This window comes from Electrona antarctica (assembly GCF_951216825.1).
Source record: "Electrona antarctica genome assembly, chromosome: 2".
Taxonomy (NCBI): domain Eukaryota; kingdom Metazoa; phylum Chordata; class Actinopteri; order Myctophiformes; family Myctophidae; genus Electrona; species Electrona antarctica.
Genome location: NC_136807.1, coordinates 44,785,438 through 44,799,708, shown reverse-complemented (window position 1 = coordinate 44,799,708; position 14,271 = coordinate 44,785,438). Strand labels below are relative to the sequence as shown.

Here is a 14,271-nt window from a genome sequence, read left to right as displayed (position 1 = left end):
CAAATGTGTGCCAATTTGATATAAGATGTCTGTGTTCTGGTGTGCTGCCTTATGATTTATACTGTGAAGTCAGACTTTTTGCTTGCAGCTTTCAATTGATCATTTGTATGCAATCACTTTGAAACCAAACCACTCATACATGTTGTTTTAAAATGTATGTTAGATATCATACCACAGATAAATACCAGCAAATGTTCAGTTCATATTTTGTTCCCAAACATATGCCATGCTGTTAGCTTTGTATCGTATTTCATGCACAATGAGTGTTGTAATTTTAGTGGTGTCCTTACCATGCCCCTTTAAGACATCTTTACTTTGAAAATGAATATCTAAAGATTCTTCATAACTTCAGTGACAGTGAAGTTAAGCTATTAGACAGATCATGGTGAAATGAAGAAGGGTGGGAGGACATTTGCATTGAGCACAAAATAGAGAACCGTCTATAGTCCAGTGGTTTTCAACCAGTGGTCCAGGGACCACCAGTGGTCCTTGAGGGGGCTCCAGGTGGTCCCCAGTTAAATAATGGAGAGTTGGTAAACAAATTGACCCTTATAGATCTTTAACTCTTGAGAGAGTAAAATGAAACCAAATGAACCCGTACAGGTCCATTTGGTTTACACTCTCAAGAGTTACATTATCTAGTCTACATAATTAGAGAAGAATTGTTATTTTGATCGTTTGCCAACAGCATGGAATTGTGTGTCAAGTTGTCAACAATAACAAAATATTCTTTAGTTTTGGAAAGAGAGGCTAAATCTCATCAAATGGTGGTCTGTGGATCAAATGCCAAATAAATAATGGCCCATGATATGAAAAAGGTTGAAAACCTCTGGTCTAGTCTGACATAATATAAGTCTGACGTAATCCTTTGTATTGAAGATGATCCCATGGGGAAATCTTAGATCACATCAAATAAGAACTGTGTCCCAAAAATAAACAAATCAGTCCAGCGATTTTAGTCCTAGATATGAAGCATCAACTGACGGTGAAAAGGTACAAATTTATTAAGCGTGAGACGATTTTAAAACCATCTCCATTATCAAATGTACCGTAACTCAATATTATAAATAAACAATACATACCTGACAGAATCACAGGGCTGATTTGTTTATTTTTGGAACACAGTTCTTATATGACGCAATCTAAGATTTCCCTATGGGATTTTCAATAGAAAAAATACTTCTGTGACCCTGGACTCCAGTACTCTAGTATAGGGTAATCTTATCATGAATTATCCGGAATACATTTTCCTTCCAGCTGTACCCGACAGCAACCTCTCCTTAGAGCATAAATGGACACACATAACAGTGACATCTATCCAATGATTAGATAGATTTATAGATCTTTTCATTTATAATGCATAGCATCATTAAATACATAGTTTATTACGTATATTAGCAAATCTGGAAGGAAAATGCATTCAACCTTTTTCATGAAATATTTTAAATAGGGTAAAATACAGAGCCAATTGAAAGCACAATACATTAGCCTTTCAGAAAGTTTGTAGAATAAAATATTTTACTGCTTACTGTCATTAAAAAGCAACAATAAATAAAATAAAAAACATGAGGAGCATATTTTGTGGCACAAGTAGGTCTCCAGTGTCTTCAAATGCAAATACAAAGTTTAACCACATGAACATCTGGCAAAATATGCGAACATTTGGTGAAAATCAGCTATTTTCAGCTATAAGAGATTTGGCGTAGAAGGAAAAAAGGAAGGGACCAAGTACAGACCCTGGATGTTTCGGTCCGGAGACCTCGTCAGGGTCACCTGAAGATAACCTGATGAAGGTCTTTGGATCAAAACGCTGTGATTGGAGTTAAACTTTGCATTTGCATTTGAAGGCAGTGTGTGTATGCCTGTTGATGGGCTCTCGGCTCTTCTCCAATGCACCTGTCATTCTGTAGGTGCACGAGGTTTGCTCGTTTACATTGATGTGATGAACAATTTATTTCAGGAGTGTACAAAGTAGCCTATTGCTGTATGTAAGAATCAGTGATGCCTTTAATTGTAATTATCTGTTACTGGAATGTGATAAAAAAAATGATAATAAAAAAAACGTACATTTTTATTTTTTATTGGAGAATTGTATGTACCTCTGTCAACAATTGTAACTATTCTGTTAGTGACCCTGACAGGTACATGTACTGTACGATTAAACTATTTTGTTTAGAGTTTCACTCTGCTTCTTTATTTTGGAGTCAAATGTGTATGAACTGAATATGTCATAAAAACAAATGTGATATATACTGTATTATGTGATAAAAGAAAAGAAAACACATAGTGGGTTTCACAGGTACAGAGTAAAACGCACAATGCGACGCTTTGCGTCGTGTTCTTACTGACACGCTGAGGCGGCACCAACATCCTACCTAATCAGCATATACAGTCCTCCTAGTTTCAACAATAAAAAACTGCCATGTATTGATTGCGACCGTAGGCATTTACTATTTCCGTGTGCCACGTCACGCCTCCATGTATGGTCATGCCTCGTGAAAGTGATTTTTTGACGTGCCATAGAGCGGCCATTGAGCCCCATTATAAATTTCTCAAATTTGAAAGCACTATATTTCTAAAACTATGAAACATTTCAAAGATTCCTTTTCAGGCAAACATGTCCGCCGTAAGATGAACCTAAATAGGTTTGAATGGGGTTTCTAGGTGTAAGTATGTAGGACTAGTAGCATGCCAAAGTTTGTGCTATTGCCATTGAGAATGCATTGGGCGTTTAAGTTAAATAACTCAGAGACTACAAAACATTTCAAAGTAAAAAGTTCCAGCATGTGTGCCCACAGTAAGCTGAATTATAAAAAGTGTGAATGGAGTTTCTAGGTGAAAGTGATTTTTTTGGTGCCATAGAGCTGCCATTGAGCCCCATTATACATTTCTCAAATTTGAAAGCACTATATTTCTAAAACTATGAAACATTTAAAAGATTCCTTTTCAGGCAAACATGTCCACCGTAAGATTAACCTAAATAGGTTTGAATGGGGTTTCTAGGTGTAAGTATGTAGGACTAGTAGCATGCCAAAGTTTGTGCTATTGCCATTAAGAATGCATTGGGCGTTTAAGTTAAATAACTCAGAAACTACAAAACATTTCAAAGTAAAAAGTTCCAGCATGTGTCTCCAACTCTCCACAGTAAGCGGAATTATAAAAAGTGTGAATGGAGATTCTAGGTGAAAGTGATTTTTTGACGTGCCAATGTCTGCCATTGAGCCCCATTATACATTCCTCATATTTGAAAGCACTATATTTCTAAACTATGAAACATTTCAAAGATTCCTTTTCAGGCAAACATGTCCACCGTACGATATATAGGTTTGAATGGGGTTTCTAGGTGTAAGTATGCAGGACTAGTAGCATGCCAAAGTTTGTGCTATTGCTATTGAGAATGCATTGCATGCATGAATGAATGATATGGTGTATAGTGTCTAATGATAGGACTCTCATCACAGATATTTCATGTTCAAATCCCAGTCCACTTATGCTTTTCAAGTAACTTTACCTAACTGAAGGCTAAAATACAAAAGAACACTTCAACAATTCTGAGAGATGGTGTACTGGTCTGATGATCAGGCTCTCAACACAGAGGTTCCATGTTCGAGTCCCAGATTCCCATGTCATCTAGTTCAATTCTGGAGAACTTTGAAATATAGGCTATATATTTCTAGTAAAGTGCATGAGCAAAGTATAAATTCAACATTGCACAAAGAAAGAATTAATATGATCTTTTCTCTCTGCATAATTATAGCCACACAACGTCCAACACTCAGCAGTCAGCTCACTCTAATTAAATGTATTATGAATATAATGAAATACAAATGTGTCTTATAAACCATATGGGGGTTGGGCACTTTGTGTGCAGGACACGAAAATAAAAGAATCAATCAAACGGTTGAAAGTGAACAGCGCCGACAACGTTGTCCAGTTGAAAATGAACTACGCCGACACGCCACCCATACGACGTTGATACGCCGTCTCTCTCTGGACGGCGTATCAACGGCGTATCAACGTCCGCTCACGCCGTCAGACTTTTTTGGACTATTTTTGTGTTTTCAGACAGTTGAAAGTGAACTGAAAATGAACTACGCCGACACGCCGTGCACACGACGTTGATACGCCGTCTCTCTCTTGGACAGCGTAGTAACGACGTATGGACGTCCGCTCACGCCGCCGGTGCTTTTGTGGAAATGTAAGAGATTTCCTCAGTGATAGAATGAATAAGTTATCTTTAATGGATTTAACAGATGGAATGAATTATTACAACTAGGCCTAGTCTTTAGTGGATTTATTTGATACAATTAAGTGATGGAATGAATAATTACAGCTAAATGTCTTTAGTAAAGAAAAGTCAAATGTAAATATACATTTATATAAATAACTAATTTGTAAACCTGACAAATTGCTCTGTTTGTCCTTGGTTAATTTGGGGTTGGTTGTTCATCTGGTCTGGCTCTTTAGTCCACTGGTAAGGTATGTGCCTTGTTGATATGAGGTCCTGGGTTCGCCTCCCAGCCAAGGATACACTTTGAACCACAGTGTTTCTTTCTACCGTAGCTACATTCGTTTTTTCATCACTGAGTGGAATCAAACCAAGGAGGATATCTCACACTTAAAGACTTGAAGAGAGGAGACTTCTGTTATTAATGAACTCAATTAGAACTTTAATGATTTGTGAGTTCAGCTGGTTTAAAGTTAAATGTTGTTATCTAAAATGCCTAACAACGCCAACGACAGAAACATCTAGCTGCCCTCTGAACACTAGCCACTTTACACAGCGAGTGAGCTGTACATAATAAATGCATACATTCCTTAGGGCTATTTGATCCCTGTGATTAAATCCAACGTGTCATCATAGCTCTGGTCCGTTGCTCTAATGCGTTTAGATATATGGACCAGAGCTAGTGTCATCATAGACATTATTACAGTCACAAGGGGGCGCTCTGTACCATAAATGTTTTTGATGATTTGAACATGGTGGCCCCTATTGGAAACAAGTGTAATGCTTAATTGGGTCGTCCACTCACAGTTAACAGCCTTTGTATTGAGTTTGTGCTTGAAATGTACTGTAATTCTGCAAACTGTTAATACATTTTTCAATCAATCAATCAAAACGATCTGACGATGAACTGGAACTTTTTTTCCTAGGATGGCTGGGGAGGTCAGAAGCAGAGAAAGGTGAAAAGGAGGAGGCAGCAGCCTCAGCTGTGACAATCTACTCTCTGAGTCTGGAGGTGATGGAAGGAACCCATCATCATCAGCCACACTCAACGACGGATACAGGTCCAGTGGGCACCGCAATGTTATATTACCATCCCCAAAACGTAAATTGGAATAAATGTAAAGTAGGCCTATGATTTTAACATGCCCAGTAGGCTACATCTTTAAAACAACTTTAGTGCTATAGCCATTGAGAATGCATTGGGCGTTTAAGTTAAATAACTCAGAAACTACAAAACATTTCAAAGTAAAAAGTTCCAGCATGTGACTCCACAGTAAGCTGAATTATAAAAAGTGTGAATGGAGTTTCTAGGTGAAAGTGATTTTTTGACGCTGCCATTGAGCCCCATTATAAATTTCTCAAATTTGAAAGCACTATATTTCTAAAACTATGAAACATTTCAAAGATTCCATTTCAGGCAAACATGTCCACCGTAAGATGAACCTAAATAGGTTTGAATGGGGTTTCTAGGTGTAAGTATGTAGGACTAGTAGCATGCCAAAGTTTGTGCTATTGCCATTGAGAATGCATTGGGCGTTTAAGTTAAATAACTCAGAAACTACAAAACATTTCAAAGTAAAAAGTTCCAGCATGTGTCTCCACAGTAAGCTGAATTATAAAAAGTGTGAATGGAGTTTCTAGGTGAAAGTGCTTTTTTGACGTGCCAATAGCTGCCATTGAGCCCCATTGTAAATTTCTCAAATTTGAAAGCGCTATATTTCTAAAACTATGAAACATTTCAAAGATTCCTTTTCAGACAAACATGTCCACCGTCAGATGAACCTAAATAGGTTTGAATGGGGTTTCTAGGTGTAAGTATGTAGGACTAGTAGGTTATGTCGTTTTTCATGGTTTTAGATGATAAACAAATACATGAAAATCATGATTTTCTATGACATAGACATACTAGGCCCTACACTACTTTCGACATGGTTTCTTTGCTAATTCATTTATTCACCTTTGCATTCATTTATTTATATTTTAGATATGTCTTGATTCTATAATATTCTATAATGGCTTGATTCTATAATATTCAGTCTTGATTCTATAATATTCAGTCTTGATTCTATAATATTCAGTCTTGATTCTATAATATTCAGATTGTTAGAACATAACATAAAGACAAGGATTGATACATCACATGCACATGGATTCCTGTGTTATCACTTATCAGTCAAGGGAACATCTTTGCCACAGAGCTATAATACTCCCAAACATAGTCTAGTCCAGATTCCCACTCCAGTTATAACAAACATTTCCAATGCAAAACAGCACTTCTAAATTATATATCTTATGTATTAAACGTGTAACGTGATTATCCCTATCGCCGGAGCCATCGAGTGTTTGGGTTTTGGTTCATATGAAATTCTTTGTGCTTCGTCCGAGATCAATCTCAGGAATAGTTTCTCTCTTAGCCCATTGGTTGTCAGACAATGATAGTGCTGATGTATTTTCTGACAGGAGAGTTCATATCCGCCTGGGGAGGAAATGAAAGGGTTGGATCATTGGATGTGTTCTGTTTTCAACTGGTCACTGGAGACAATATTAGTGATGGGAGATTGGACTGCATGGCAACATGCCAATATTGCCCAAATGATGTGTTGTTATGATGTAATTCCCATTACCAATGTAAATTTGAGCATGGAAAAAGCGGCCAACTTAACCAATAAGCCTACCTAAAAATTAGTTCAAGTTAATAGTTGTACTTTTTAGCTATAGATACATTTGAACAGTTTCAAAATATTTTATTTAGTTGAGCTTGAAATAGCTTGGAAATAGAAGACAAGTTCAAACATGTTACATCGTGCCTTTTATTCCTGAATTTACATTTACTTTTCCATTTAATAATTATTTTATCTAGATTGGAAACAAAACAAAAAAGCTGATGAGGCAAAGAAGACCATTTTTAAAGTTGCCATTGTATTTATATTATCCACCAGCAGATGGAGATAGAGGAACGCCAATATCTTTTGCGTGGCAGCAGAACAGAATAAAACCAATTAGTCTATTCACTTGACTGATATTACGTTCATTGAATCAACAGAAACTTAATTCAAGACATAGGCCTAATGAATGAATGAAGAGTAACAGGCAGGTTGTGGTCACAGAGAGAAGTTCTTCCAATTTTTCCTAAAAAAGTGTAATTTCAGTTCACCTGCTCTCAAAAACGTGCCAGACTTTAATCAACTTTTTTTTGAGGCACTAGCCCCTCCTATAGACAGGTTTAATGTTTGTTTTTTGTTAAATGTTTGTTTTAAAAACGCCATTGACAAGGGAAATTAATGTTTGTTTTGTCCCTAACACCCATTAACAGTAAAGAGAATTACATTTTTGTTTTGACACCGTTTGTTTTACATCATCATTACATCACCTAATCAACATGAGTTAGACTTTAATATATTAGCGCCCCTCACTTCACACGGGTGTGATTTTTTATTTTATTAATATTTTACCTCCCGTGCATTGTGTAATAATAGGAAGACATTGTTTTGGGGTGCGTTTCACAATTTGACTCTAGGGGGCACTGTGTCATCGAGAGAGAAAGAGAGAGAGAGAGGAGAGAGAGAGAGAGAGAGAGAGAGAGAGAGAGAGAGAGAGAGAGTAGGGGGGGAGAGAGGGGGGGTGATAGATTCCATTTCTATTCTATCTTTAATCCAACTGTGAAATTCATAAGTGAGAGGCAACGTTTTTTCATTTTCAGGTGGACCTGGCCCAGAGACCATGTGTTCTGCTGCATCAACCCATCATTCAATCATCGGAAAACGCACAGACTCACTCCGGACTAGAGAAATACATCTTGATATATTATCTGGATGATATGTGTTTCAAAAACAAAACAAAATCCAATGCACACACACACACAACACAATGACATTTTGTGACATAAATGTACTGTACACTGTGAAACTTTGACGCATCACCCCATAGTAGCACCTGCTTTGGAACACCCACCCGTCACATTTACATTGTGACTGTATGAAAGTCTAAGTACTCTTGACTTGCCTTAGACATATGCAGGAAAAACAGTTACCGGTATTTTCATATAAGCTGTAAATACAGGGTCTCATTCTCTAAACAACTCAGCACTGTTCCATCAAAGGTGTCAAGTTTCTTTTTTCAGCAAAACTTATGGAATGCTGAATACCAGCCTACACGGTGATGCAGAGTAGGTAGCTACAGTGTCAATATAGTCCTTATGTAATGTTTTATGCGTGTCTTATGACACATCAATACAAAAGCAACTGCAGCGAATGCATGAGTGCAAATGAGTTGAGACAGACTCCCTCAATTCTCCACTTAAAACATTTTATTACAGACAAAAGAAAACAAAAGAAGCAATCTGTGACACAAAATGAATTTAATGCTGGTACACTGGCAATGTGCCACCAACAAGTTAATGTAAAAATAATTATTCAAATAATCATGTTATTTGAGCAATAATAATAATAATAATAATAATAATAATAATAATAATAATAATGCACCCTGATGAAAATAAGCCAAAAAGTTACTTCATATCATTCATAAATATATGTGAAACCTGCAACCAAATTAAATAGAATGACCATATTGCAAAACGTATGATATTCAACAAAACATAAATGGGCTCTCTCACCACTGGCTTTACAATTAAAAGAAACATTTGGCAGGTTTTATACACAAAATGAAAAATATCTACCCCATTTGACTGGGCTTCAGAAACTCAAATCCTGCTACAATGAGAAAGAGAAAAAGAAAAAAAAAGTAGAGGAAAAAAAGAGAAAGAAAGAAATGCCTTAATAATTAAAATGCCTTACGTCGTGTTTTTATTTTTTTCTTCACAAAAAATGATAAAGATGAGTTCAACACAATTCTAAAACACCTAATAAAACTAGTCAAAACTTTTAAAACCCACTGTTAAGTTTTTTTTATTTTTATTTTTTTATTTTATTTTTTTCCTTTAGTAACATTTCACATTTAGCAACTTTTTTTTGTTTGTTTAAATTCACCTGTACAAGTGGTGTTGGGAATTATGGGAATAATGGGCGGGGCTGTGGGAAGCAGGGGGGGGGGCGTGGTCCCTCAGACCAGCAGGAGGAGGAGGAGAAGCTAAAAGGTCTATTCATACTCCAGCTTTAGGGGATGAGGTGCGTCACCTCATCACCTAAAACTGGAGTATGAATAGACCTAAAGGAGAGGTCGCAACCTTTGACCTTTACAGTTCAGTGGCATCCTGAGGCCGTGTTTGAAGAGTGATGCTCTCTGTCGTGTACAGGAACTCCCCCCCAGTATACAGGAAGGAACCACCGGAGGAACTGAAACTTTTTACAGTCTTTGTTATTTTCCTCTTTCTCAAGAGAGAGAGGCAAGATCAGTGAACACAGTTTCAACACAAGTTTTAGTGTGTGTATTCCATCACTGAATCGGCCTGCACAAAAATCACATAATCCAAAAAATAAAAAATAAAAAAAGCAAGGGACCGCAGCTAAATACACACATAATAAAGAGAGGAATCCATTTTGGTGATATTTACAATCACTCTGTGAGGGAAAGAAAAAGTACATAATGAGGGAGTCCTTTACTAAGGGTATAGGATGATGTACAAATGTGTTTTTGACTATCTTGGTTTAAGTTTAGCTTTGCTTTGACCTTTACAGTTTGGGTGTTTCAGTCTTTGCTGATAATATATCCACCCCTGTGAGGTGACTATATATTCTAGAGTCCTGTGTTAGCACTTCCTAACCAAAAACCTCTATACACTGAGTACGCTTAGAGCATTTGATCTCCCCAATGTGGGCAGTCCATGGCAAAAACTGAGTAATGGAGTGGAGATGGGAAAAATCACCCTTAAAATTCTCAAAACAAAACAAGAAGACTTTTTTAATTTTTTGGTCTTCATATCCAGTAGGATGGCACGAGCTCAAAGCTCCTGGTCCCAGCGAAAATGGAACGTTCACAGAAAACGGGGGGTAAAAAGTAAGAGAATTGCCTCGGGCTCCTGTCCGGTCTAAGTGCTTGGCAAATAGGTGAAGTAACTGTAGCAAGTCTTTGGGATTTTAGAAATCCTGCAGAATAAAAAGAAAGATGGTGAGAAGGAGAAGATGACACAATGATGATGTTGGAAAGCTCCCTGCCCCTGGAGTCTGACGTCTGGAGGTCCTTCAACTTCAAGTGAGGTAGAGAGGCTTGTCTCGAGCTCCCATGCCACTGCTGAGGAGCAACATAGAAACAAAGATTAGGTGAAAATAGACAGACTTAGAGATGTATATGTTAAATTCCAGTGCAGTGAGATATGGGTCAAATAGTTTATTGGACCTGGCCAAGATAGCATCATGCGCAGTTATAGGGATATTTCGCTTTCAAACATGCTTGGGGTTATTTTAACATAATAATCCGTCTTTTGTGAGCACCCCAGACAGTTTTTAAGTTGCTTGATTCAGTATTTAGATTTAGATATAAAACCATTGTAACTTCAAACTCCATTTAAATCATGATAGATCGAATGATATTGTCCTTCTCTATTTAAAAATAAAAATAAAAATAATAATACATAAATAAAAAGAAAATAAAAAGAAATACAATAAAAATAAATAAATAAATAAAACACGCCCCCTCATGCATTAGAAAGCTAATATCAGTCACCAGAATCAAGGACGGGTGTTTTCGATTCATCTATCAGGGTTAAAATGAAGTTTGAAGTTACAATTTGTTCATATTATAGGGAGAAAAAAATAATATCAAATATCTAAATACTGAATCAAGCTATTACACACAAAAGCCTGAGTAGACCTTAAAATGACAAACATGTTTGAAAGTGAAATATCCCTTTAAACATAACAAACAAGCAGGCAAAAAACGTGTAAGGACGAATGGATGAAAATCACGCAAGAGATAGTACAAAGTCAGTGTTATGCCGAATGCAATCTGCTCTCAATTTATCTTCGCTGACACTTATAAATGAAAACTGCACCCAACTGCCACAGAGGCAGACATAAGCCAAAAAACACTCAATATGTTTCAAACTACTTTAAAGATGATTTGACCCCTGGTATGATCCCACTTGACATCCAGATAATTCACTTGCACAGACAACGGCATAAACACTTCTCCAGCCTCTCAGAATAGTAACACAGAGTTTCAGGTGTGAGGCGAAGCAGCCTCAATCCTGTGCCTGCTTGAATAGCTTGATTCAATAAGGCAATGTGTACTGAACAAAACAAAGGGAAACTTAATTGGATGTCACACTTTCTCAGAGCGTGGGAAAAGCGTTGTTCTACTCCTGCATTACCCGTTTCAATTTCAAGGCAGATGCTTGCTGGTGGAAATCACAGTTTGTGATTAATTGTGTGTATAAGTGAGGTAGTTTAGAGGAATCCATTTGGAAAACGAATAACTTTGTCACACAACTCTTTTCTAGTCCCACCCAATCAAATGTCCTAAGCTGTTGCACTGGAGCAGAAAATCAGATTTTTTTTGTGACACACATTAGGAAATCCCCAGGCCTGTGTGCTGACAGCAAAAAAAAAATCTTTTCCACATTTGGAACAGCAATGCTGGCTAGCAGATGTAACGTGCTCGCTCACCTGCAGTGGTTGGGTCCACAGTCCCTGTTGCAGTATTCGCCATCCCAGTCAGGGTTCTGTCCATGCACTGGGTTTGGGGCCCCCGGCGACTGAGAACCCCCCACACTGTTCTGGTATTCAGCTTGAATATGGGAGAAGCCCTGAGGGAGGACAGCAGGCGAGAGGGTACTTAAATCTGTTACAGCCTTTAAATATGATTCAAATTGTCATGAAATGAGGGGTTAAAATAATTCAAGGTTATGGTCAGAATATGTTCAGAATATTTGTGGCGATATAGGATTAGGATCAGCATATGAATGAGTGTCATCATTGTCTAGAAGCAGCAAGGAATGCCATTTAGATTTCTTTGTGAAAAAAAAAAAACAATTATCCAGATCATGGCAAGGCCACCTATAACAAATAACAATGCATATTTCATATTGTAATGGATATTGTGTTTAAAACTAATGCAACATCCTGAGTGTTCATTGAACTGAGTGTAACTAAACGGCCCGCCAGGGTAAATTCTCATGATCTTCTAATGATTTTGAAGTGTACAGCGGTGTGCACGTCAGTAATTCTATTAATTTTGGTATTGGACAAGCAGCTTGTGTTACAGTTTGAGTTGTTCCTCCCCACCTGTTGGCTGAGAGGAGGGGAATGGAGTCCCATTTGGTGCGAGATGATTGGCTGGGACTGCACCTGCTGCATGCGGATTGGCTGGTTGAGCAGGGAGGCCTGGTGCAGGGAGAGTTGCGCGTGGGGGTGCAGCGGCGGGCTGATCTGGAAGGGGGACGGGGGAGAGGCACTCATGCTGGGCGGCAGCATCTGGGATTGGCTGAGGGTCCGGGCCAGAGCGTGGCGGGGAGGTCCAGCGAAGCTCTGGAGGTCCGACAGGGGGAAGGAGCCGGGCGGGCCCAGGTACGGAGAGGAGGACTGCGGGGGCACGCTGTACAACGGCTGCTTGGGTGGCAGCAGGTGAGAGGGCTGGCTGCTCTGCTGGGCACTTTTTGGTTCGGGGTCGTTATACGTCTGTGGAGAGACAAGATAGAACAGATGGAGATAATATGAATGTAAGCCAGTGTGGCGGGCATCATGTCAAGGAAGCATTGATATGGGTTTTTTTGGACGAAGACCCGCATTTGAAGTTATTCTGTGCCAGGGACCCCCAATAAGATATTTGTTACCATTTGTCATTATTCTTAGGGCCCTATCTTGTGCGCCGCTTTACCCCTTATCCCTAAATGTATTTGCCATTTTTTACTATTTTGAAAGAAATAGTTCAACTAGCAGATCTACATCGACACGTTGTGAGCTTGTAGATCGGCTATTTGAATTTTTTTTTTAAAAACAAATTTGAAAATGTTTTTAAAAATGGCAAATATGTTTAAGAATAAGGGGTAAGGGGTGGCACAAGATATAGAGCTCACAACACAACACGTTGTTATAATATAGATTGTAGATTGGCTTATTTTTGAATAGTCAAAAAATGTAATGTGTTTATTTGTTTAAACTGTTCCTTGTTTTGCTTGGGACCACCTGGAACCACCCCAAGGACCCCTGGGGGTCCCAGAACCCCACTTTGAGAACCAGTGATGAAAGTAAGGTAGAAATCCACGCACTGCTTCCCAATTAGTGGCGTATTATTTAGAATCAATGCTCAACCTCTAATTAATCATCCGTCAATCAATCACTCGCTCTTCAAGCACTGATTGCATACTTTCCACCCCCACTCCTTGCTAATGATGATGACAATATATGATACACTTAGAGGTACTGTACAACTCAAATGTACAAACACACACACAACACAAGCGAACAAGTTTTCCCAGTTGACACCCAAACTCGAACCCTTTCACTCTGTAAATCTGCACTCGGAGGCGCAAGAGCACCTAAAAAAGACCCTCCTCCTCCTTCCTCCTCCTCCCACCCTCACCCTGCTCCACCCTTTCTCCAGGCCCTTATGATGAGCTGTCAGATTGCTCATCTCCAGCCATCAGTGTTGATTAGGAAGTAATGGAGCCCATTTGTATGAATAGAGCTGGGGCCGAGGTAATGATCAATAGACACCTTGACAGATGGATGGGAATAGGAGGAAAGAGAGGGGCCACGCACACTTACTCGTGCACGCGCGCACGCGCGCGTGTGTGTGTGTGTGTGTGTGTGTGTGTGTGTGTGTGTGTGTGTGTGTGTGTACACTGTGTGTACACACACACACACATATTCACACACACATTCACACACACACACACACACACACACATAGACAAGGGAAGGGAAGGGAAATGAGACTGTTTTCCCGCAGAACAAATGGAATGACAAAAGGAATCTTTGCTGCGCTGCATCGTGTGTTGTTAACCCATTCTGACCTGAGATCAGATTCTAAAAATGTCTTCTACATCCTGACAGTTTTCTGAAAAATCTATGTTTCTATGTCAGTCGTTCTTCGATTTTTCAAAAATAGCAGACCTACAAGCTCGTAGCGCGGTGGCGCGCTCTGAG

General features: G+C 38.7%; 1 protein-coding gene across 3 annotated transcripts in view; it reads right to left on the bottom strand.

Moving 5' to 3' along the window:
* Positions 1 to 8,514: 8,514 nt before the first annotated feature.
* The window catches only part of LOC306914643 (TOX high mobility group box family member 2-like), a 166,355-nt gene continuing 160,598 nt past the window's right edge, over positions 8,515 to 14,271 (bottom strand). For all 3 annotated transcript variants that reach the window (XM_079491789.1, XM_079491787.1, XM_079491788.1), the window contains 3 exons: positions 12,409 to 12,801; positions 11,791 to 11,930; positions 8,515 to 10,417 (listed from right to left, as the gene is read on the bottom strand). In XM_079491789.1, coding sequence (XP_079347915.1) covers positions 10,375 to 10,417; positions 11,791 to 11,930; positions 12,409 to 12,801 — 576 coding nt within the window. In that variant the 3' untranslated portion in view covers positions 8,515 to 10,374. The remainder of the gene's footprint in view (positions 10,418 to 11,790; positions 11,931 to 12,408; positions 12,802 to 14,271) is intronic.